Source organism: Urocampus carinirostris, chromosome 1, assembly GCF_059441175.1.
Source record: "Urocampus carinirostris isolate Australia breed hairy pipefish chromosome 1, RoL_Ucar_1.0, whole genome shotgun sequence".
NCBI classification, from domain to species: Eukaryota; Metazoa; Chordata; class Actinopteri; order Syngnathiformes; family Syngnathidae; genus Urocampus; species Urocampus carinirostris.
In genome coordinates, this window is record NC_142349.1 from 33,213,698 (window position 1) to 33,239,279 (window position 25,582).

Here is a 25,582-nt window from a genome sequence, read left to right on the forward strand (position 1 = left end):
GTGCTATTACTACAATGTTACTATGTTATTACTGTGTTGTTACGAAATTGTCATTTTTACAGGTTAAAGTCGGCTCAGTCAATCACTTAATGACATGCCAGTTTTAAATCAAATCTCCTAAAAGAAAAGCAAAGGGACCCATGATAGATTTTCAGATTTGGCCAGCGATTTACCCAGGTGGTTTATGGGGGCTACCTAGTGCCCACGGGCACCACACTGGAGACCCCAGGTCAAAAGTGTCCACTGCCCAACGTCAGTTGGGATGGGCTCCCACACCCCTGCGACCAATCATGAGAAAAAGCAGGTGCAAAATAATAAACAAATAAGAGAAATAAGTTATTGTAGTGGGCCGCTAAATATGATCTTTTTTACCTACTATGACAATAGCTGTATATCTGTGAGAACCTAGTCGAGTTAATGTGGTATCACCAAGACAAAGAATAAAATACAATCCCTTTTCCGGAAGATTTTAATTCATAGCAGAGTTTAAGAACTTGCGGGAGATTTGACTTTAGCCTATATTTTTCAATATCACCCTCGCAAACAAAAACGGATCCACTCTGATCCCTTAACATTGTTGTACAGGAATTAACAGAGAGAGAGTCCATGCAGGGCACCACGGCCGCGCAGTGGTTAGCGTGTGTGCGGCACAGTTCTGAGGTCATGAGATCGAACCTCCTGTGTGGAGTTTGCATGTTCTCCCCGTGCTTGCGTGGGTTTCCTCCGGGCACTCTGGTTCTCTCCCACATTCCAAAAACATGCATGTCAGGTTAATTGGCCGATTCAAACTGTCCCTAGGTGTGAATGAGCAAGCGAATTGTCTGTCCCTGTGTGCCCTGCGACTGGATGGCAACCAGTTCAGGGTGTCCCCTGACCACTGTCCGAAGATGGCTGGGATGGGCTCCAGCACCCCCGCGACCCTACTGAGGATAAGCAGTGCAGATAATGGATGGATGGAGTCCATGCAAGTTATTGAGGGAGTGGTGCAAAAAAGATCCTGTAAGTCCCCTCAGGAGCATGGGGAGGTTTGCGGTGGTCAGAGGGCAGCAGATGTGAGGCGTCGCATAATCTTCTCCTCAGGGAAACATTCTGACCCACCTATCGATATCCCCCGCTCTTCTTCCTGTTCCCTCCTCCTCCTTTCGTCAGGATCATTAGCATTGATCCTTTGGGAGCGGTGCTCCACACCTTGGGTTTTTATAGGATGAGCTTCAGTGTGTGAGATACCTTACTTCTATGTCATGTCCCCCTCGGATAATCAGATGCGGCTGTTTAGTCTTTCTATTTGACTGCGGTATTTTAAAAAACAAAAAGATTTGATCACGATTTACACTTGATTCTACCGAAGCACTGCGCATGGAAGCAGATGGTGCATGACTGTCATATAGTCCAGGTAGCACGAGGCGGTGGCAGGTGTTTGATAAATGGGACACAAACAGCAAGCTGACTTTTTCCGTGGCCGCGGTCTGCATTTTGGACTCCAAAGCCTACTACATTTCAGCAGCCTGTTTTGTCCTCCTGTCCGGGAGACACCCGTGGGCTTGATTTATCAGCCTAGGAAATTGCCCCTGGCAATTGCTTTTCGGCTGTGTGAAAGTGGAATATGTAATTATAGGCGCAGGTATGGGGGAGGTGTCAGAGTGAATGTGCAAGAGAGATGGCGGTTAAAAGCGCAAGGAGAGGAGGAGGCTCAGGGGTTGATTGATGCTTGATTACGTGTCTGACCATCTGGATTGCTGTCATCGAGACTCTTAATCCTATTTACATGAGAGCCCATTTGTGTATTTGTTTCAGTGTGCAATTAGAAGCAACTGCTTTTGGATTAGTTAGGTGGGTGACTGGGTTAGGTAAAATGTACGGTTTCAGAGTTGAGAAAAATGAATTGCAAAAAAGTTATCAATTATTTCTTAGGCCATTTAGAAAACACTATGTCAAAAATAACTATAACCTCAATTTTTTGTTGTTCACATTAACATATTTCCCAATGACCTTATTTCTGGCCAGTATGCAAGCTGTACAGATGTTCCACAAGGTCTACCACATTAGTAACTCCTTATTTAAAGGGTTAGAAACTTGATTATAAAAGATCCACAAAAGGGAAACAGGACTAGTTGCAGTGTGTCTCAACACAGTTATACGTGCAAAAACAGCTCAAACAAGTGTCGACAAGCCAAGCCCATGTCAAAATGCTCACTGAGCGCGCAAACTGCCTCTAGTATTTACAACTTCATCCTATCTGTAAGAAAATTCGAACAATATCATTGTAGTTGTTTGGCCTTTTTTGTGGTTCAATTGTTTGTCTTGCTCTGTCGGTTTACTGCTTGCTTTGCGTTTGGGGACGACCCTTTTCACGGACCTAAACTGAGTGACCAAAGCAAAGTGCAATATGGCTTGCTTGGATGAGATATCCATCAAACACATTTATGACCAACTGGAACACAGCTTTCGACTCACTCGGATGAGTGCACAATTGCCACATAGGCATGTCAAAAACAGCACACACTCTAGCAGACTTGTCTGCAGCCTAACAACATAATCAGATATCCAGAAGCATGGCCACATCCTAGTTTGGCGACTGTAGTAGTCAGTACATTTAAACAATTACTGCTAACAAGTCCTTATCACCCCCCTCGCCTTCCACCTCCTCTTGATCCTGACTTCTAATTGCTACTGCTGTCACTGTGCAGGTCTCTGCATGGTTATTAGATGGGAATTATTGCAAGCACTCTGAGCCACACGGTACAGTTAAGGCACACAGTTCAAGCCACTGTCACTGTAACCTGTTGTTTCACGCCAGGGGGTAGGTTTTGTTGCATGTGGATTTCTACTGCTGTGAGTATTTTCAGCAACTCTATTACCAATAGGGTGGTGTATTTATCCTCTAATAGTAACGGTCTGTCAAAAACACGATAAATCTTACTGCGCGTCTGCCCGCCTACGAAATCACCTAATGACTAGATAGCTGGGGGGGGGACCTGTGGTTTTAATGAGTATGAATATAGTGGCCCCGCTGTGTTGCTAGTATCTCCTCTTTCAAGCCACTGCAGATGTGAAAGGAGAGAACAGTGGCTCTCACATCACAGTGTTTGTGTGGATGTCTAATGTTTCTCTCCTAAACGGGACAAAGAAGGATTCATGCATGGTCGGTTTGATGCAGGATTGGTAATCTTGATAGATATAAAGACAGACAGACAGACAGACAGACAGGTATGTTTGAAGAGATCAGGTCAGAAAGGCACATATTGAGGGATCAGAACAGACAAGGGAGAATTGGAGGGATCAGATTGGTTGATCCAGAGAGACCTGTATCAATCATTCCAGAGAGACTCAGGTACATTGATATGTTCTGTTATATTATGCTAAATTCATAGTAGTAGTTAGATCCAAATAAATTGATAGCTTCAGTTCGAGCCATAAACATTGATTGAACAAGATTGTTGTCATGATTGATAGATCTAGTCACACATTAAATGATTCTGCAAGGCATAAAGATACATGGACTCAGAGAGAGAGTTCCAAAAAGACAAATCCAGTTAGATCGATCCAGATGGCTCCAGATAGATTTGGAATAAATCAAAGTACCGAAGGGCACCAAGTGGTGTCATACCCCCCTATTCTGCTCTGCACCTCTGAGTAAACCTGGAAGGATTCTAGATGTCTTCCAAATTTCCAAAATTCCTCTCTCAATATTTTTTAATATTAATTTTAAGAAAAGAAGCAGGCCACTCTTTAGGTCTGACAAATTAAGAGCTTCCTCCGGCACTGCAGTGATTCCTTGATTGAGAACCTGTCTTCAGCTAACTGCATGGGGACCAGCTGCGTTCATAGGTGCAGGTCTTTGGTCTGGCTCTCATTGATGGAGAATCTCTGTATCACTTGTGACAGTACTCACAGACTTTTTCTTCATTCAGTGTGAATTTAAAAGGAGGCTCATGGTGCTTGGCTGTTATATGCTGTCTGATCTGATTTCCCTCTCTATCTACAGTGCTGTCAGTAAATCTCTGCACATTTTCCCCTCTTACATGTTCCACTCACATAAGAAATAGACTCTGTATTAGATACCTAATGCCAATAGAAATGTTGGATTTGTATATGGAAACTTGCCAAGCATAATCTAAGGATACATTAGGAGTGCACAATGTCCTGTACCAATCTGAAAGTGTGCTCTTTCAAACATAGTAAATACTGGACTGTCTCAGAAAATTAGAATATTGTGATAAAGTTCTTTATTTTCTGTAACGCAATTAAAAAAACAAAAATGTCATACATTCTTGATTCATTACACGTCAACTGAACTATTTCAAGCCTTTTATTCTTTGAATATTGCTGATTTTGGCTTACAGCTGAAAAAAACTCAAAAATCCTATCTCAAAATATTAGAATACTTCCTCAGACCAAGTAAAAAAATAATTTTATAACAGCAAAACTAAATCAAACATTTGAAAATGTCCATTGATGCACTCAGTACTTGGTTGGGAATCCTTTTGCACGGATTACTGCATCAATCCGGCGTGGCATGGAGGCAATCAGCCTGTGGCATTGCTGAGGTGTTATTGATGCCCAGGATGCTTCGATAGCGGCCTTCAGCTCATTTGCATTTGTAGGTCTGGTGTCTTTCATCTTCTTCTTAACTATACCCCACAAATTCTCAATGGGGTTCAGGTCAGGGGAATTAGCAGGCCAATCAAGGACAGTGATGCCATGGTCAGTGCACCAGTTACTGGTGGTTTTGACACTGTGGGCAGGTGCCAGATCATGCTGGAAAATGAAATCCTCATCTCCATAGAGCTTTTCAGCAGATGGAAGCATGTAGTGCTCTAAAATCTCTTGGTACACAGTTGCATTTACTCTGGACTTGATGAAACACAGTGGACCAACACCAGCAGCTGACATGGCTCCCCAAACCATTGCTGACTGTGGGAACTTCACACTGGATTTCAAGCAACTTGGATTTTGCTCCTCTCCAGCCTTTCTCCAGACTCTGGCGCCTTGACTTCCAAATGAAATGCAAAACTTGCTTTCGTCTGAAAAGAGGACTTTGGACCACTCTGCAACTGTCCAGTGCTTCTTCTCCATAGCCCAAGTCAGACGCTTCTTCCGTTGTCTTGAGTTCAGAAGTGGCTTGACCATGGGAATACGGCTATTGTAGCCCATTTCCCGGACACGTCTGTGAACTGTGGCTTTTGATACCTGGACTCCATCTTCAGCCCACTGTCTTTGAAGCTCCCCCAAATTCTGGAAGCGGCTCTTCTTCACAATTTTGTTAAGGCTGCGGTCATCTCTCTTGGTTGTGCAGCGTTTCCGGACAGATTTTTCCCTTCCAACAGACTTTTTGTGGATATGCTTTGAAACTGCACTCTGTGAACAGCCTGCTCTTTGAGAAATTTCCTTTTGTGTCTTACCCTCCTGATGGAGGGTATCAATGATGGTCCTCTGGACAGCAGTCAGATCAGCAGTCTTCCCCATACTTGTGATTTAGTTTACTGAACCAAGCTGAGTGTTTTTAAGGCTCAGGAAACCCTCGCAAGGTGTTTCGAGTTAATTAGATGATTCAGGTGATTAGTTGAATAGCCTACTTTCTCATGATATTCTAATATTTTGAGATAGGATTTTTGAGTTTTCTTAAGCTGTAAGCCAAATTCAGCAATATTAAAATAATAAAAGGCTTGAAATAGTTCAGTTGATGTGTAATGAATCCAGAATGTATGACATTTTCGTTTTTTTAATTGCATTACAGAAAATAAAGAACTTTATCACAATATTCTAATTTTCTGAGACAGTCCAGTATATCCCAATGCAAAAATAGGATTATTAGTATTTTAGTATTTTAGTTATGTATTCATAAAATGCCTTTTGGACAGGGCAAAAGAATAAAAGTTATATGACTAAAGAGAGGGTGCTATACAAAATTTAAATGAGGATTGTAACAGTTTATAACTTTTAAACTAAAAGAAATAATACAAAGAAATGTGTATTTCTGATGCTCAATCTAGGAAAAGTCACAGCTTGGAATTTTCGACATTGAACAAAGTCAAAATATTAGGACTAAAAAAACACATTTTTTCTTCGGCACTGTTACCGTCAACTCTTAACTTGTCAGGTCATTCTTGCCCGTTTTCGATGGTCTTGAGCCTTGTGTTAGTTATAGACTATTTTTAATTGCTAATGGTCCACCCATCTTCCATTGTTGTTGATTTTTTTCTTGCTCTACCTTTCCAGAGGACCTTTTGCCGTTTGGCTTTCCCAGTATCGACATGGGCCCCCAGCTGAAGGTGGTAGAGCGCACACGAACGGCCACCATGCTGTGTGCCGCCAGTGGAATCCCCGACCCAGAGATCTCTTGGTTCAAGGACTTTCTACCTGTCGAACCTGCCACCAGCCAAGGTCGCATCAAACAGCTCCGATCAGGTGAGCCCTTTCCACTTTATTTTTTCGCCCATTCACTTTTAAAAAAGCAAATAAAACTCCATCTAAAGCTTAGCAGCGCTGTGACGTAAAATCCCTGTTGCTCTAAATTTGGCGATTATCATGCTTTATTTGTGATTATGATCAAAAGATTACGTCTCTTCTTTGACGCTATGAGCTTTTACAACCTTTTGAAAGCCAATTTTTTGAATTTGTTTAATTCTACATCCAAAGGGAAAGTCGATGTTTTAATCAACATTTGGGACTCCCCCTCACATAATTAGTGCTTTCCCTGATCCATATATTATAACTCGGAAACTCAGAGGTGCCTTACAAACGTGCTGTATTGAACAGGCATAAAAAAAAAAAAAAGCTTAAAACTATAAAGATGTGCAATGTGGAGATTTATATCCAAATGATACATAGGTTATCCATGCATTGCTCACAGTCAAATCAGGGCAAATGAGAGAATGATTGTGGTTAGAGAGCATGTGTGTATTAAGAGGCAGATCAAGGAATGAATGTTTTGCACTGAAGAACGTTTGCTCAGCTTTGTTTGTGCTCCTCTGCGGAGAGCACGCAGCCTCCCTTGGAATAAGCAGACACGCATTCCTCAGCTATTTTCCCGCAGCTGTCCTCTAGGGTAATGAAAGTGATGGTAATGCAAAATAATTTTGCTGTGGCTCAAACCCACGCTCGCCAGGCTCGTCGGCCGTCGTGTCCTGCTGATCACTCATGCCCTTTTTTAACCTTTCATCTGCAAACTCTGTTTGTACATATGCGGCTTCAGAAATCTACAAACATTTCTTGACCTACCAGACTGTTAAATTAATGCGCCGAACAGATGCATTTCATGTTTGTTTTTTCAAGTTTTGGAACATCAATGTGTTGTGAATCATTATTAAGACCAGTGACATGGTGAGGTTTGTGTCTAATGAGGGGTAGTCAGATTTACAATGAATTATTTTTTGATTGGCAAAGCAAAAAGCAAAAGAATATAAACTGTATCATAGAAAAAAAACTTGTTTTGTAGTTGATAAAAACATCTGTACTTGGAGGAAAATAAAATTTGATGGCTCGACTTGCTGTTATCTTGCTAATACTTTCACTATTCCTATTGTTCGGGGCAAAGGTGTGTGTGAAATCAGAATCAATGGTCTTCCTGTCTTCCTCTGACATGAGGCTAGAGACTTGCTTGCCTCACTCTGCAGCTGCACACGCATCACAGTAATATGTTACATACTGCTCCTTTTGAATAAAAGCCTCAATAGATAGGTAATCCTCCATTATAAACAAGTCCACACAACAAGAAAAACATTATTCGATAGCTTAACCTGCTGTTAGTTTGCTAATACATAGATACCTCGGTTATCGCAGTTAATGGGGGCCAGAGCCACCCGCGAAAAGTGAAAATCTGGAAAGTAGCGTCACCCCTCATAAAAGTCCCCAAAGGTCAAACTTCCTTACCAACAGTGAGTATATCGCTGTAACAAAAACAACAATTTACTATTTAGAATCTAAAAATAATAGCACAGTTGAATAGATTATCTTTATTGTCATTATACATGAGTGCAACAATATTAAAAAGCTTCTCCTTTCAGAGTACAAAAGCGATTTAGAGAGCGGCTGGCTAGCTTCACGTGAACATCGGGTTACCTCGACTTTTGCCGGGCTTCCTTGATGATTCAGTTTTATTCTATTCAACTGTCCGACGTGCTTTTTATATATTTCTGAGTTACCGAGCTACACCTAGGACACGCATGGTCATAATCGCAAACTTTGCAAGAATTCTCTCGACATGTCCAGGCTAAAACGCCCCCAAACTTTGAAAGTTTTGGTACATGTACTTGATGATGACGCCGCCATTTCTGTATGTTTGCGTTAGAACTCAGGACATGTGCGGCTCTCAGCAGAGATGATTTGTGTAGAGATACCTCGTTCCGTTGGAAAACGTGTCTAACAACAATATTGGACAATTAATTCCATTGTCTACAATTTGGATGAACGCTTGTTGTCGAAAAGGTAGACTAATCGATGCAGCCCTAATTTGAATAAAAAATAGTTGTTCATGAGCCAGTCCCAAATATCTCAAAAGAAACAAAGTGCTTTATTTCTCTGCTACTTGCTGAACTTCTGAGGTATGTTGTGATCTCTCTCAATGCTATGCGGTATGTTATCAGGTCTTCCACGCACGTAATTTAGAACTTTGTCAGAGTTGCCCAGACGTGACACTTGTTCACAAGCGCAGGATTCTAGGCCAAGTATCACTCCGATGAAAAGTACGGAGACAAATTGCGACGTACGATTCAGCCCGCACTTTAATGGGATTTAATCTTGACAAAAGCGAGACAGAGCCGAGCGAGAAAATGCGTCGTATAATGAAGCAAACGGCGCAGTGAGAAGCCTTAGAGAAAATCAATTACACCTGAGCCATGCACAAAATAGCGGCAGAATGTTTTGCCGATGACGCTCCTTTAAGATCACTTAAATGAGAACACCTTCTGAACTACGCATCTGATTTCGGAGACGGCTGCCAGCTCTCGCTGCGTCACAACCGGGGGGTGTTTGGGGACGGAAATGTTGTTTTCCTTTGCTCTCTTTTCCTTTGTTGAAACCTGGCGGTATTCCTGTGATAAAAAAAGAGATTTTTAGAGATAATGACACCCTGTTTTAGAAAGATTCCGTTCTTCTAGAAATAGCGCAGCAATCAATTGTCTGTCCCTCAAGGCACAAAGTACTTTAATGTATTCCATCGGGTTAATTATTGAATTCCATTGTGCTCTTTTCTGGGCTGAAAAGGTTCCTGAGATGTAAAAGTCAAGTGTCAAGGGTACATAAACAGGGCCATGGAGGATTTTTGATGTTTTCTGAAGCACACGCCCTTAATACCTGAGCCAGCTTCTATTTGTTACATAATAGCAGTAGTGGGTCATTTATTTAACTTTAGACCTTGAGTTTATCAAGTTCATAAATCCCTGTCTCATGTTTTACTTTTTCCAATTTGAAAAACTCTAGACTGCTAATTGAAAGTGCCATGCTTCCTGTTCCGTCTCCCTCAGTTGATTATTTTTATATTTTATGTTTTTTGGACCAATTAGGTTGTAAAAAAAGTTAAGGTGAGTGTGATTCTGAAAGATCCCAAAACATTGGGATAAAAAAAAGCTTCATATTCTAGAGCAGTATTTTTCAACCCTTTTTGAACCGAGGTACACTTTTATTCATAAAAAAGTTCCGAGGCACACCGTCCGTCAAAAATGTTGAAAAATGAAGTTATGTCAAATATTTCACTGTACTATTTCATAAGCAGATAATTAGTATCTAAAAAGAATAAAATAATACTTAAAATAAAAAAGAATGATGTGCTTTATCTATGTTTTTATTTTTTACAGTGCAATCTTAAACCGCTTTGTTAAACAAAAGCAGTTATCAAATGTACTGTGCTTCCTCATGAGCAGATAATTAGTATATAGAAAGTATATAAAAAATCCACTGCCACCTACTGATATGGATCACGATTACAGTTCCCCGTCTGCAGATAGCAAAAATACTGAATAATGGGCTGATTTTTTGGAAAGATAAAGTTGGGCAAATTCCAGCAGCACACTAGACAAGGCCTCACGGCACACTAGTGTGCCTCGGCACACTGGTTGAAAAACACTGTTCTAGAGAGATGCGGATTTATGTATGCGAGAACTTAAATTCAATAAAAATCTTTTTAAATTGATTGTAAAGTGGCAAAATTCATTTTTTTGTTCCATAGTTAAAAAGTTTGCTCAACAAAAAAAATGCAGAACATAAATATTTCCTTTAAATTTTCATTAAAAAATGTTTCAGGATATTATACAACAAGAACATGTAAATAGGTAAACTTGGCAATATTGTCTACACTCTGCTGTCACATAATTTAGTTCATTAACATTTTCTGTCTCGTCTAAATTGAATTGAATTATAAAACCTTTAAAACAATTATAAATATAGCTAAAATAAGATATCGGTTTTATCCGTTAGTTTGGATAATTTCAACATTAATTGGTAAAGATATTTACAAAATGGTGTCTTGATTTACAAAAATCATCCGGTGCAAATCTAAAATTCTTTGTTTTCACCTTATATAATACAATGTGGGGTTTTATGTAATTTCCATTATTTGGGGAGAATCAAATTTCAATAAATAAAAAAATATAACTATAACCCACTCATTCAGGGGGCAATACAGCCAATACATTATTTTGTAAAGCAAAAATGTAATTCAAAAAAAGCCGAGAGGTAATCAAGAGATCGATCTTGAATGCTTGTTTTTTCTACCACCTCACTCTTTCAGAAATAAGTGTAATCAAGCATGACACTCTAACAGTGAGTGAACGCCAATGGAGAAAATGAGTCGCAGAGTTTACCAAAGCACTTCACGGACTCTGACACCAGCATCCAAGCAGATGGCCAGCAATATGGCCCCGGAGGTTTACTGCTGGGTAATGGATGGACCAGCCTTACCTAAGAGTTGTGGTGAGAGTAAGGGTTGGGCAAAGTCGGCCAAATACCCAGGGATTCTTTCTCTCTTTCTCTCTCTCTCTCTATATATATATATATACAGACTATTATTACACCATCCCTGATCTAAAACCTACATTAGGGCAAGGAAAAACTCCAAAACCTCAACATGAGGAAAATGAAGATACCTTAAGAAGGGAATGTACATGAGGTAATCCCCCTTCCAGGATGACTAGGCTGCAACAGATGTTGCAATAACTAACAATACCCTCTCCTCTTTTTTATAATCGCTGAGTATTCACATATGATTATTAACACAATTAGTTTCTTGTATATTATAAATAAGGCAGAATGAGGCACATATTTATCTTGCCTCTTAGCAGAGGGTGACAGTTCTGGACACTTTACTGAATAACGGTGTTTGATTATCGTTACTTTTTACCTTATTTAATAAGTTATTCTGGCCCCCCATATTACTGATAATGAAAGTTAGCACGTTACACCGAAAGTAACTATCAATTAAAAAATTACACAAAAACAAATATGCTTGTAAAAGGAAACTCTCTGATTTGTGTATTGTATTTTATAGTTGTAAATTTGTCTCAGATCCAAATATATGCAGTAGAGAGAATGTCTTCATGAGGAAAATTTAGCAACCTCGTGCTCGGTGCTTAAAACGTGGCCGCTATAACTGTGTTCGGGTAAATATAAACATGCCCACTCTTCATAGAAAGTGCAAGCTGATCGATGGTTGCATGTGACGACGGTAGTGATTTAGTCTGCAATCAGAAAAACACTGCAAATATTAAAGGTACATATTTTACCAGCGTAGCAGGAGGATGCTAGACGGGCATGGCAGCGACCACTATGTATGAATTCCGCTATGTAAAAGTCATACCATTTTCTCAAGATATGAATATTTATGAAAAAAATAACTTTGGTATGGTAGTTCATGTATTTTTGACTATTATTAAAATAAGTTAGTTTTTTTGCTGAACGAAGGCTTTTTTGTACCACTAGGAGGCACTAAGTATTAGTCTCTTTGACGCACCATGCAGTAACGGCAAGTAACGCATTAGTCCCAACACTGAGGGCAAGAGTAAGATCAAGGATTCAGATTTAGCACTGTTATTATCATTATTAGATAGATTTTATCAAATCATCACACTGTAAAATAAAATGTGATGAAGAATTAGCCTTTGTCTGGAGAGCGAGTTTGGTGGTTTTGTTGTTAAAAGTCGGTAACACTATCGGTTGGAGAAGTATCATAAAGTCAGTAAGACTATCGGTTAGAGCAGTACTATTTTCGGCAAATTGTCATGATCCACCTTCCACCATCTTAGTGAAACTGGGTTGACACAGATCATATCTCAGTCGAGCTCTTTAAGCAGCTTACGTCTCAATTTGTATTTCTTTGCCTTTCTCTTTTTTGTAGGTCATCCGCAAACTGATTTGCATGTTGATTGACCGCAGCACATTTGTGTATGCGGCGTGCGCGCCCCCCTGCGACCTTTGCACGAGACAAGAGTTGTTGTGTTCTTCATGTCGGGCTTGCCTCTGCGCTGTCGGATTGCATTCTTGACTACACTTGATTTTTGGAGATCTTAGTTGTGCTCACGACAGGCTTTTTGGAAAGAGAACAAAAGGCGGTAATAGAACACAATCAGAAGCGCCGTGAGCTGTTCTCTTGTGTTTTTGAACGAGTAAAGGCAGATGGATGATTGGTTTGGACTGTCGAGCACCAGTTCTCAAAGCTGAGACTAAAATGGCTAAAACTAATCAAACTTGCCAGGGAAAAATAGGCATAAAGGTACCCAAAAAGCACCCGCAAGGACATAATGTGTTTCACAACATTGATATCAATGACAATAAAGACCATTCAATTCATCAGATTCTATTTTAGGTTATTTAAATCACATGCAAGTTGGACTCATTTGGAAACACCAAGTCCAACATTAGGTATAATGTTTTGTGACAGTAATTTTCTCTACACAGTAATAATGTAGTACGTTTCATTTAAAAGGGAATTACTATCTTAACAGGGTTCATTAAATTGACATTACGCTTTTGTTGTATCTCAGTTCGTAATGTAGTGTTGCACTCAGGACAACAGTTCTCATTGGTGTGTTTCTCCCTTTACATGAATGCAAATGACGATATTTATAGAATAATTTATGCTTTTAGAAGGCAGAGAGGAACCTAATTTTAGGCGCGTTCTGTACAGTTAGTTACTCTTTTGATTTACTCCTATTGGACGTGGCTCACAAGTTTTGACAGGAGCAATAGCTTTTACTAAGACAAACACGTTTTTTCCCCATCCTGAAATTAATGAAAGGCTAAAGAAATGAGGATCTTAACCAATGAATTAAACTTATGTTTCATTCTTCACTACCCATTCTGCAACTTATTTTCTAAAAGAATAGGTCTTACTTAAAACTTTAAGGTTTCTGTTGAACAATGTTTTAAGAATGATTGTAAGTAACTAGCTTAAAACATGGATAGCTCGAAAACAAAACCAATAGTGTTAATTATTAAAGCTGCTCAATTTATTGATTTGCCCAAACTTGTTGTTTTAATTCGAATAAAAATTGAATTTATTGTCATGTAGATAGTTGACATCAGTACAATAGAATACCACAGTGCAAAATAACAAAATAAGGGTTGTAGTATAAAATGGTAAATACAATATAAAAATCAAAAAACCTTGTCATTACTGCACAACTCCAGTCCATTTCTAGCTGAAAAATCTACTACTTGGCACACATTTGCAATTTACAATGAATACTCTAGCAAGTTTGAAGCCAATTATTCCTTTCATTTGTAAATGGGACTAAGTGGCTGTATTTTTCACCCACATGTAAAAATAGCCATTTAAAGTTCAAATCTTTACATAAAGTAGCTCCACATCTGTCATACAAGTATACATATATATATATATATATATATATATATATATATATATATATATATATATATATATATATATATATATACATATATATATATATATATATATATATATATATATATATATATATATATATATATAATCTGTACATCTGTTGGTTTTGTTTGACTTTTTTGCACTACTGGCAGTTCTTTATAGCTAGCCACTCCTTGCACATCTGTTCTCCTCTGCACTATTGTACTACAGTGTTATTGTTACTGTTTACCTGACTTGTTTAATTGACTGCCCATTTTGCACATCTTGTTAGCTGCTCCTTTTGCACTCTTTGCACTACTGTAAAATACTATACATAGCTATAATTATTTAGTATATTATTAGTACTCAATACTCCAACTCAATACAACATTTTATTTATATCTGTACATTCAAGGAAACTGTGCGGGTCAGATGTATCGACATTTCGTTCTGTATACACATGTACTAGAATGGCAATAAAGTAGATCTGAATCTGAATATATATATATATATATATATATATATATATATATATATATATATATATATATATATATATATATATATATATATATATATATATATATATATATATATATATATATATATATACTTACCTACTTACCTACTTACTTACCTACCTAATTTCCTTTCTACCTACCTACTTATCTACTTAATTACCTACTTACTTAGCTGATGTGCATCCAAAACAAATACAATTTACAATGTTCAAGTATTATAAATAATAAAAAAAATATATTTAAAAAAAGGTACAATTTGTTTGTCACTGGACACTGTTTAAACCAGACCCCAAAATCTCAGAAAAAAAGGAAATGGTGAAGAAACAACTACCCTCTTTCAATTGAATGCATTGAACTCATTGCCTGTCGAAGCGGGTCCCCTAATTCCAGTGTAAATCCGGGTGGTGGAAGGGTACGTATTGCATGGTATTACAGAGTTTGAAGTGACTGTTTAACCCTACAAATAAAAGTATTGGGTGATAGAGAAGAGTGAAATACTGCAGCCGTCCTTATGCAACTAACATAATTATCGTATTGCCACAGGACAAAACAACAAGCTATCGTTATTCAATTATTTTGTTGTAATTGCCTCTTTTCAGTACACTGATGCCCAGTTCACTCCTCAGTCTATCTTGGGTACATTTTCCAAGGAATTGTAGATATTTTTAACCAGCCTGAGGGATGTAATGTGCCCCACTATATAATATTCTATACTGTGTGTAGATGCAAGGGTAGGTCTGTATGACTGTGTGGATTATTTTTGTTCTTCAGTTAGTGTGTGTATGAGGTGTGTATTTTGAATTGTTGTTGATGTTGTTTTTGTCTTTGTTCTGCGCAATGCAGCAGAGTGTAAACCCTGGTTATGTACTCCCTCCTCAGGCTGCATGTCAAAGTCGGTTTCGGATGAGACGAATGTGACACGGTAGGCTGCAACAAAGATGTGAAAAAAACATCTCTGCCGGCAATTCAAAAGGCCCGTTAGCGAAAGGGAGAATAAAGTAGAAATGAGAATAGAACTCTTTGAAACCAGATAATAAAAGATCACCTGACAAATGTTGAGAATAATTTTAGTTCAGGGAGACACAGAAAGTAGGAGGGTTAAAATTGAGGAAATAAAAGAGGCAAGTGACTTTCTCACTCGGTTAAAGAGCATTTTGGGTTCCTGCTGCAGGGAATGAAGACTGTGTTTCAATTTCTTGCTAAAGGAAATGCTTTTAGTAACTGCTTCTCTAAAGTTCACTAAAGTTATTTAGGAACTTTCGTTTTCCAACATTAACTTTAATCTTTAAATTTGTGTCACTTTTTGGTCTCAGCTTGTACCAAAGAGGTGCATGTTACGTTGATTGTGATCTACCAGAAGATTTCAAAGTCAGTACTGGAGGATCACTGTGCGACATCAAAAAAAAAAGAAGCCTATTATTTCTTTACTTGATTGATATACAAGACAGCCAGTAAAATGGCAACTCAAATTAACATTCAAGTGCCCGAATAAAACAGTCTTATGGTGTCAGACAATCAGTAATCCCATTACTTGATTGGTTTACAGAGGAACCAATTAGATGCAGAAGGATTTTTGACCTTTAAGTCACTGTTCACGCGCAAAAAACAACTCTAAGCGCTAAACCGCGTCAGCATTAGAGCTTAAACAATTGAACATTGTAAACAATATAGAATATTGATTACAATTTAAAACCCAGAACATACAGACTGACACAAAATATAACTTTTGCCTTGTTGAACTTTTTAGTGAACTTTCAGCAAGTCTTCAGATTTCAAGAAACATCACGTAAAACTATGTCGAACCAGAAGAAAACAGTATAAAAGTGTTCACACAAAAACTGGAGGTCACATTTCTGGTGCAAATTACTCATCAAAATAAAGCTCTTTTATGTTTTTGTAACATATTTTCTGTAACTAAAAAATGGTATTAATTGTTTCCCTGAAAATATATATGATAAACAATTGCATCCCATCTTATGTAGACAGTAAATAAACTTTTTCATAAATAGGCCACACCAACCTACAAAAAAGGGGACAGTGTAATTACTGTATGTACTGTTTAAAAAGGATTTCTTATCAATAGATGTTTATTAACATACCTTTTCATGCAGCTGCTTGATTTCTTTCCTCGTTGGAAAGACTGAACTCTTTCGACTTAAAATCTGCATCGTACATATTTCTTAGGGTGCCAAAATAAACTACCTGTGTATTACCTGGGTTGTTTATGTACTCCGAAAACTATTGTCTCCTTTCATGCCAAAATATGTAGTTTCAACCCCTACTTCTATGCTTGGAAATAAGCCTGGAAAAACGTATTAACTGACCACATCCTCACAGCTAGGGTCATCTCAAGAACAAGCATTGTCGTACACACTGAAAAAATAGCTTCATTTTCTAGCATGGTCTTTTTTCATGTTGAAAGCTAGCACCATTTTCTTCTTCTATGCCCAAAAGTGATGTTATATGTCTCACAGCCTTCAGATGTGTTTTGTGAAGGCCTCTCGGTAGATTTCTGAGCCTAGCAACAACTACTGGCTGAAATGTGATTGTTTGAATACTTAAATATGAAATCACACATCTGGAAGCAGCACAACCAGGGTGAAGCAATGAAAGGAATCTGGCAGACTTTTTGTAATTAATGTATAAGTATTGATGGACAAAATGTAATGAATATCACATGATTCAGATATTTTTCAGGCCAGCAGAGAAGGCCTTACAGGCCCTGATGTTCCACCACAGGGTGTTTGCATTACACAGCTTTAAGACTCTTTTGGGGCAAGAGTTGTTCGTTGTCAACCAAACTCCTGCTGGATGGAAAATGAGTTGAGTTTACAGCCACCATACTGCAACTCAACTTTTGATTGATCCACTTCACGATGTCTTGTATGGCCACAAACTACGCGGGCCATCTCAGGCTGCCTTTGTTTCTTTTTTATGAAAAAGGAAAGAGTTGCCTCGTTTTTGGTTGTGCCTATTTCAAACATTGCCAACTACAAAATGAAAAAAGAAAGCTGACTTTGATGGATGTGGAAGTAATAGAAGTGAGGATGCCTCGGGGCAGCAACACACAAGACACAGGAAAAGACCAACAATCGCACACAGAACACGTGCTATCAGGACGCCGTCAGAAATTTCTTTGACGCTCTTAAACTTCTTCTCCCTTCCCCTCAGGAGCTCTCCAAATCGAAAACAGCGAGGAAACCGACCAGGGGAAGTACGAGTGCGTGGCCACTAATTCTCAAGGCGTGCGCTACTCCTCGCCAGCCAACCTCTACGTGCGAGGTAGGGCCTGAAAACGCAACCTGCAGCAAAAACACAAATGACACATTGAAACCACCAGCGCAGGGGGGCTCTTGCGTCATAACCAAACACGTCTCTTCCATTACCATGGTCTTACGACAAGTATTTTAACCACCTCATTGTCCGCAGTACATGTTGACTTTGTTAAGTGTTTTCCACCTCGTCAAGTCCGCCTTAAAACGTGCTACGGGACAAAAACACGGAGCACGGTTTAACTGCATGGAGACGTCGATTTAAGACATGAGGCCGCCAGAACAGCGGTCGGAAAATTATAGCCTGAGGCTGAACTGAATTCTTTCATGCGGTCTAATGAGACTTCAAATCAGGAGTTGCTCTTTCGTTTTTGTCCAAAATTTAACAACCTTAAAGAAATAATTAGCTTCTTAAGTTCTGTTATCATGACCTGAATTAAAATGCTGAACACCATAGTGAATTCATAAAAAAAACAAAAAAAACTCATATGGAAACATGTGTATACCATTCAAAAGTTTGGGTGGTCACCCAGACAATATTATATCTTTTCCATGAAAAGTCGCACTTTTTTCTAATTACTCGAATGACTTGCAAAATAAGTACAAATGATTGTAGACATTGAGAAGGTAAGAAATTTTGTATTTGAAAAAAATTGGTATCCTTTAAACTTTGCTTCTTCGTCAAAGAATGGAAATTTTGAGGTTATGTCGATAATTAACAATGAAAATGTCTTCATTTTCAGCTCTGTTCAGCAATTTCATAACCCACTCAATGTTGCTATTATTTTTTATACATTTATTGATGGTTAAAATATCAATCGCAGAGAGCTGGAAAGGTTTTTACAGTACCCAGCTTAATTGCGATAAACAAATTAAAAAAAAATTGAAAGTAGATAAGATACAGTGCACCAGTTGTATTTAACTATTTGATATTCATTTTCGTTAAACTTTAGAGAAGTGACTTGTAGTTGGTTTAGTTAAGAACACTATTTTGAAATGTGTGTATATATTAAAAAAAAAAGTATATATATATATATATATATATATATATATATATATATATATATATATATTACTTAGCTATCAGCAGCAATACAATACATCTGTTTTGTTTTGTTTTGTTTTTCTTTAATAATAAGAAACCTAACAAAAATTAAGCCAATCCTATCTCTGCTTGGATCCACATGCTAAATACAAGGGCCACTTTTTGATTAATTTTCCAAGCACACCAATTTCCCTGTTGTTTTGGTATGGAACACAAATAAGCTTCTCTACAGTTTAGTTACAATTTTGTAAATACAATTTCAAAATATATGTATTACTTTCAAAATTGCGAATAGTTTTTTTCCATTTTTTGTGACTATTTCAAACAAAAGATTATCCTTCAAATGACCTGACGCATTTTTCTGTTTTGGAAAAACACAAAGTTTTCCCACTCCTAGATTTGACCATGAAAAGTTCAATCATAAATATTATTTTGAAAGATGTCAATCCATTTTCATGTGCAAAAATGTACATTCCTTGCACCATTGTGCATCTGTTTCACCATTTCTAACAATTTTGTATAAGTGTGATGTGAGTGCTTGTGTGTGCTGGCGCGTGTGCGTGGTTTTGCGCAGGCCGTTTTTATTCTCTCTGTGTTTCCTCGTTCTCTCTCCTCACATCATTGTGTTCCGCATCAACCCCTTCCATCCCTCAGAGCTTCGAGAAGGTTGGTGTGCTTTCTCTTTTCTTTTGTTACTCCTTTGTTTCAGAAAGCTCCCCCCATTTGATTGAAACAGAGAGAAACAATCAAGAAAGAAAGAAAGACAAATCCTGAAAGACCACCAGGCTCCATTTATATTGTCCCAGCCATCCTCCCAGATTGGGCTAATTTCCCCAAATCCGCTCTCCTTGCTGTAGCTCAGCCATGCATTGATTGCTTTGTGAGGCTTTGGTGTGCAGAATCCTCCACTCGATCGATGTTTTGATTTGTTTATTTATTTATTTTGCATGATGTGGTCTTGTTGTCATGCAGGACAGAGAATTGGATAATAGGAAGAAAACAAGTGATGTCTGCATGAAAGGAAAGAGAGAGGAGAGAGAGAGAGACAAGAAGCATGTCAACAGCATGACGCACAATGTTTCCAGAGTATCGGTCTTTTATTAAACTGGTCTTGACCTGTTCCCCTCCTCATTTTCAACCCAACAATACATTCTCCCTTGTCTTGCAGTTGTTGCATTTAGCGATGACGTTGTTTTCGATTTGGGTCGTGCATGCTTGCGCTGGTTCGTTTGCTTTGATCAGGATAGCAGGCACGAGGTCATCCCCATTTTACATTTCTGTATTGACATTGTGACCCTCTTTATATTTGGCAGAGTAATGTAGTAAAATCTTTTTTTTAATTTTTTCAAAAAATTTCTTTATTTGAATTGCAGCAATGAGTTGCCGCACTTGGGTTAAAATGAGGTATTCCAAAAAAAAGTTTAAAAGTTTACACCCTGTATTCAATAGCAGAAGTATATTTTTGGTCGTGGGTATTTCTCCAGAGAAGCTGTGTTTTCTTGACAGTCACAATTTTTTTAAAGGGACAGTGTGTATTATTTGACCACAACACGTCCTGTTTTGTTTCTGCAGCCGAAAACGAGTTCTAATAAGGTGAAGGAAGAATACAAACTGCACCAGTTCTTTCTTATATTTTTGCCCAACCTTTCGCAAGGTTTTATGGTTTTGGGGACCGGTAGCCGTAAAATGGTGGACAATTATGTGACTTCTCTCTAGATAAGTAAAATAAATACAAATTTCTCATTTAGCGGTCATTTAAAAAAAATGCAAGTTTACATGATAGCTTGTGTTTTTTTGCCTATTATTTGAAAAAAAAGTGTTTTTTGTGAAATGATTTTAATTTTTTTACCATAAGGAGGTGCTAAATAATACACACTGTCCTTTCAAATAACATTTAAAATGTTTGATTGGCAGAAGAAGTTTCTGCTAGTTTTCACCACAAGAGGTCATTTATTAATGTGACATGTTACCAGTTTGATGCATATTTGTGCTTCTATAAAAACAAATTTTCTCCAATGAAAACAAACTAGTTTGAAAAGGATAATGAGTGACGATTATAATAATAATTCGCACGGTTCCTCATGCTAATTGAAAAAAATAAAAATCAATAAGCGATGTAGAAAACAGATCCAGTACATTACATCTCCCATGACTTCCCCATTTCTCCCATAAGGTGTTTAGGTTTAAAATAATAATTTTTCCGACACTTAAGCGGTCCTTACCTAGGAACATCCATTTCTTGTTACATTAGTCAATTGTGAATTTTATTCGCCTTTATAAAACCCATCCAGCCATCCATTTTCTGCGCTGCTTATCCTCAGTAGGGTCGTGGGGGTGCTGTAGTCCATCCCATCCATTTTCAGGCAGTGGACAGGGGACACCTTGAAATGGTTCCCAGTCAGTTGCAGGGCAGACAGAGATAGACAACTCGCTCACTCATTCACACTTAGGGACAATTTCAACCGGCCTTTTTTTTTGGGGAATGTTGGAGGAAACTGGAGTGCCCTGAGGAAATTCACGTAGGCATGGGGAGAACATGCAAACGCTGCACGGGGAAGATGCGGTAGCTGGGATTGAACACTGGACCTCTGCCCGGTGGCGCTAACCACCCATCCATATTCAATCATTTAATCGCAAGTTGAATGGGACAAATCAAATTTCACGACCATGCAAAAGTGGAAAAAGCAAGTGCATTACAGCGGTTAATATTATCTTTTAAGTCTTCATTTATTTTTATTTAGATTTTGATTTATTATGGTGTACCATTTCTAATCTTCTAGTATACAACCCTAACCCTTACCCAATGCTCACAACATTAGTTGTTAACCCTAACCCTTACCCTAACGATAAACATTTTAATTGTTCTACCACTGTCAAAGTTAATGTTGTAAGCTATATAGATCTAAAAATACATATTAATTTCATAGGATAATTATTTACTTGTGATTTAACATAAACCTTAAACCAGCTTAACCCAATAGTTAAAAGCAGCTTTAAAGCTTTAGTTAGAGCTTCAACTTTGACAGCACTCAGACAAAATTATTAGTATTTCCAATGGTTGAAATTTAAATCATATAAATTGTTTAATGAGTGTCCAATGGGAGTGGCAAATACAAACAGTGGCCTTGATTAAAATTAGATAAATGTACCTGCAATTAAATAGGGATATGTTTTTTTTTAGAATCAGAATTTTTTGTCATTGTAGTGTAAGAAAATTTGAGTTGCACTCCAGTTGGCAATGTATACGAATCAAAATATAATAAATGGAAAAATATAAAGAATTCACCTCTTGTATAAGGTATTCACATCTTTAAAAAATATACACAAGTGGGATTGTGTTCCACAAGTCCTTTGTGTGCTTGTAGTTTAATGTTTTGCTCTGTTGAAGAGGCTATCCCTAAGTCTTTAGATTTTGTGGGATCTGAACTGTCAGCCCGATGATAAAAGTTCGAAAAATTGGTTGCTGGTGTGTGAGGAGTCTTTGAGGATGTGATTAGCTCTGCTGAGGTAGCGAGAGCTTGCAATGTCCTCGAGGTTGGGCAGTGGGCAGCCTGTAGTCTTTGGGTCGTGTTTATAATCCTCTCTAGGGCATTCTTGTCCGCTGGAGAGCGTCTCAGGTTCCACGCCGTAATGAAATATGTTCGGATTCTCTCCATGGTAGTACTGTCGAATTTCACCAGCAGCTTTTCCTTGAGGCTGTTCCTCCTGAGCACTTTCAGGAAGCGGAGTCGCTGCTTGGCCTTCTTTATTAAATTAGATAAATGCAACCGCAATGAAATAGCGCTATGTAGTATTTTCTCAGTGTCTTCCTTTAAACACAACAAAAAATGCACAAGGGACCCTAAGTGGACTCAAGTAGCGAGGATTCAGTCTCTCTCTTTACACTTGAGCATCAACAGGGGAATGCCTCTTAAAACTAAATGGAACGGAACCCATTGCTAACATCTGTATCCGCGCTCCTATTTTCAAACAGAAACCTGCATCTTTATTAGTTGTGGAAGAAAATGTGTTCAGAAAATGCAACAGGTTTTGAACTGGTAGTAAATGATGTTTTACCATTTTTGAATACACCTGATTAAAAGTCGCAACCAGTACATTTTAAAGAAAAAAAGAAAAAAAAAATTTGTACGTGCATAAGCCGCACCTTACTATGAGTCGCATGTGCCCACATTCAGACATAAGATATTTGTAAGTAAGACACAGAAAGAGTTTTGATAATAAACGGTACCTTAACCCCTTAACCTTCCAAGCTTTGATAAACACATACACGTGTCTGTATGATGTCACCAATCCTGCCACATATCTTTGCAAAGCTTAAACTCTTGGGATTCGAGATATGCTTTAAAAATATACTCAACGGAGAAACATCATTAGTTTGAAACAAGATAACCAAAAACCATGAAGCCGACGTAAATCACAAGGATGTACTGACTTCAACTTTTAGAATTCAAGTGTGTAAAATATTTACTCCAAACACATGATAATGCCGAGAGAAAAAAATTAAATACCTCTGCTTTGTTGGACGTCATATCTTGTAATCCCTTGGTTTCGCCATATTGTTTCCGTTTACAGATAAACAGCCTTTTAAGATTATTCCCAATATGGTAGTTAGCCCTCCCATTTCAATTGACCCCTTTTCCAGGACGAGGGTCTGCTAGTTTTGTTCGTGCACATAGCGCAAAGTTCCATTAAACTCTTCGACACATAAATTCAATGTGTCTCACTCTTACTGCTCGGGCAACTCTGGCAGCCGTCAGAGAACAATGCATAAATTGGCCGCATCGTTGCATAAGCTGCAGGTTTGAAAGCTTGGGGAAAAAAGTTGCGGCTTGTAGTCCACATTTGACAGTGTTCACTATATTTTCTAGCAAACCCAAGCAGCATGAGAATCTGTACGTCTTAGTTGGAGTTTTAATTTTAGTTTTTCTCTACAAAATGTATTAGAGACAAGTGAGTAGACAGAAATTACAACAATTATCATAATTAATGTACTTCCATGAAGGTATAATTTGTAAACTCCTAAATGCTAAATGCTTAGGTTTGTGAGGGAATGTTTTTTTAAACGTGACCCATATAATTGATTGTATTTATTACATTAGCAGCTTTTTAAAAAAAATAAATCATCATCATTTTTTCCGTTGATAAAATAAGTAGTTTTTTTTTCTGCAGTCAATAAACAAAGTTTCCCAATTTTTATAGAATTGAATAATGACGCAAAGATTGTTAACTCATCTTTAGGGGGTACTTTTGTTTTGACCAAACAAACCAATTTTTGGTGAAGGTAAAACGCTCGTCTTCAAAAGGTCGCAGGTTCGATTCCCGGCTCCTCTTTGTTGTATGGCAAGACACTGAATCCCTAGTCCCCCCGATGAGCAGGTGTCAGATTAATTTGGGATATTAATCTTTGGCTGATATGAGAGTCAAGGAAGATGCAGGTTTGATATCAACAGGAGGCCTCCAGTAACCGCGGGGAGAAAAACGGACCCACTCCCTTGAATGACTCCCTTTCTCTCACCGTGGCCCAGTGACTCGAATGTTTTTATTTAGAAGAAGTCAAGCAGTTGTAAAAACATACCATGACGACTTTCCTGTATCCTTCAAAATAAAGACTGAAAGTGTGCATATATTTTAAACAGAATCATATAAAAGAATAGAAAAATAGAGAATAAGTAATAAAAATAGTATGAACTCAAGTACATTCCATCAGAGCCATTTGTGACGTGAATAATAGAGATAATAGAGAAAATTACAAATAACTAGATTTAATATACCTTACAGCAGGTAGTTGTCTTGCATGGCTGACACTGCTATCGGTTAGTTAGTGTGTGTACATGGGAAAGTGTGAAGCACATTGCAAAGCACTTTCTGAGGTCTTTATTTCAAACAAAATGACCAAACTTAAACTTTGTGTTTTTCCCAAAACCAGCAAATGTTAGGTCTAGTTTTAAACGAACCAAAAAAATGGAAACTATCTAGAAAATACAAAGTGAAAATCGGGTGTTGGGTGTATTACAATGCACACAATATACAAAGAAGTTGGTTGATATTAACCCAAGATATGAAATGGTCACCTCTTCTGTTTCCTTATTTTTGACCCAGCTGTGTTTAAGTGTACTTACAATTTCGAAACGTTTCGTTTATTTTAATTTTTCCTTCCTAGTATTTTAGTTTCATCCATTTTATTAATTTAACAAGGTAGAACCATTAAACCAGACGACGGCAAACCTACAGCCCGCGGGCCAGATCCAGCAAAAAAAATCAAGTCTATAACTCATTTCTAACAAAATATGTTATTTTTAAAATATATTCAAACCAAACCTTTCTGCCACTAGAGGGCAGTAAAAGAGCTAACTTCCTTTCTGGTTTCATGTTAAAGACAATATTGTAAAGTATTTTCACAGCTTCAGGAGGCCCAGCCTTGTAGTTTGAACTGATGTTATTGCCCGACCACTGCTAAAACTCTTATTGTGTACTTCTTAATTCATTTCAAAGCAGTATGACAATTGAGGCAAGCATATTTTAATTCACTGCTCCCACTTGATTTAGGCTAAGATTTTGGTGAGTTTTTCGGATGTAAAGTTTCTGAATAAATGTTTTGTGTTTCGAAAAGATCACTTATATCTGTGATTATAATTTGTAGGGTAGACTGAATGATAAGGCATAGTCCTGAAAAACAAGCTAACTCTGACATTTTTTTACTGATCCGCCCCACCTGAGAACATGAAGTCTGGATTCAGCCCAGGAGCCAAACTGAATTGAACATGCTTTCAGTAGACCGCTAAACTATGTCATGCAGCAATATCCAAAAATAATGAGATGGAACTTTGAAGTAACAAGGCGGTTAAGCATGCCTCCTTGATTGTGATTCTACCATTGCGACAAGCATTTAGTGCAGCATTCAGATTTGTTGTCAGTGTGCATTGTTCAA

The 25,582-nt window shown here is 37.9% G+C and overlaps 1 protein-coding gene across 2 annotated transcripts in view; it reads left to right on the top strand.

The window, feature by feature from the left end:
• The window catches only part of ptprsb (protein tyrosine phosphatase receptor type Sb), a 157,509-nt gene that overhangs the window by 77,186 nt on the left and 54,741 nt on the right, over positions 1-25,582 (top strand). For both annotated transcript variants that reach the window (XM_088335831.1, XM_088335820.1), the window contains exons 5-6: positions 6,220-6,408; positions 17,509-17,619. In XM_088335831.1, coding sequence (XP_088191957.1) covers positions 6,220-6,408; positions 17,509-17,619 — 300 coding nt within the window. The remainder of the gene's footprint in view (positions 1-6,219; positions 6,409-17,508; positions 17,620-25,582) is intronic.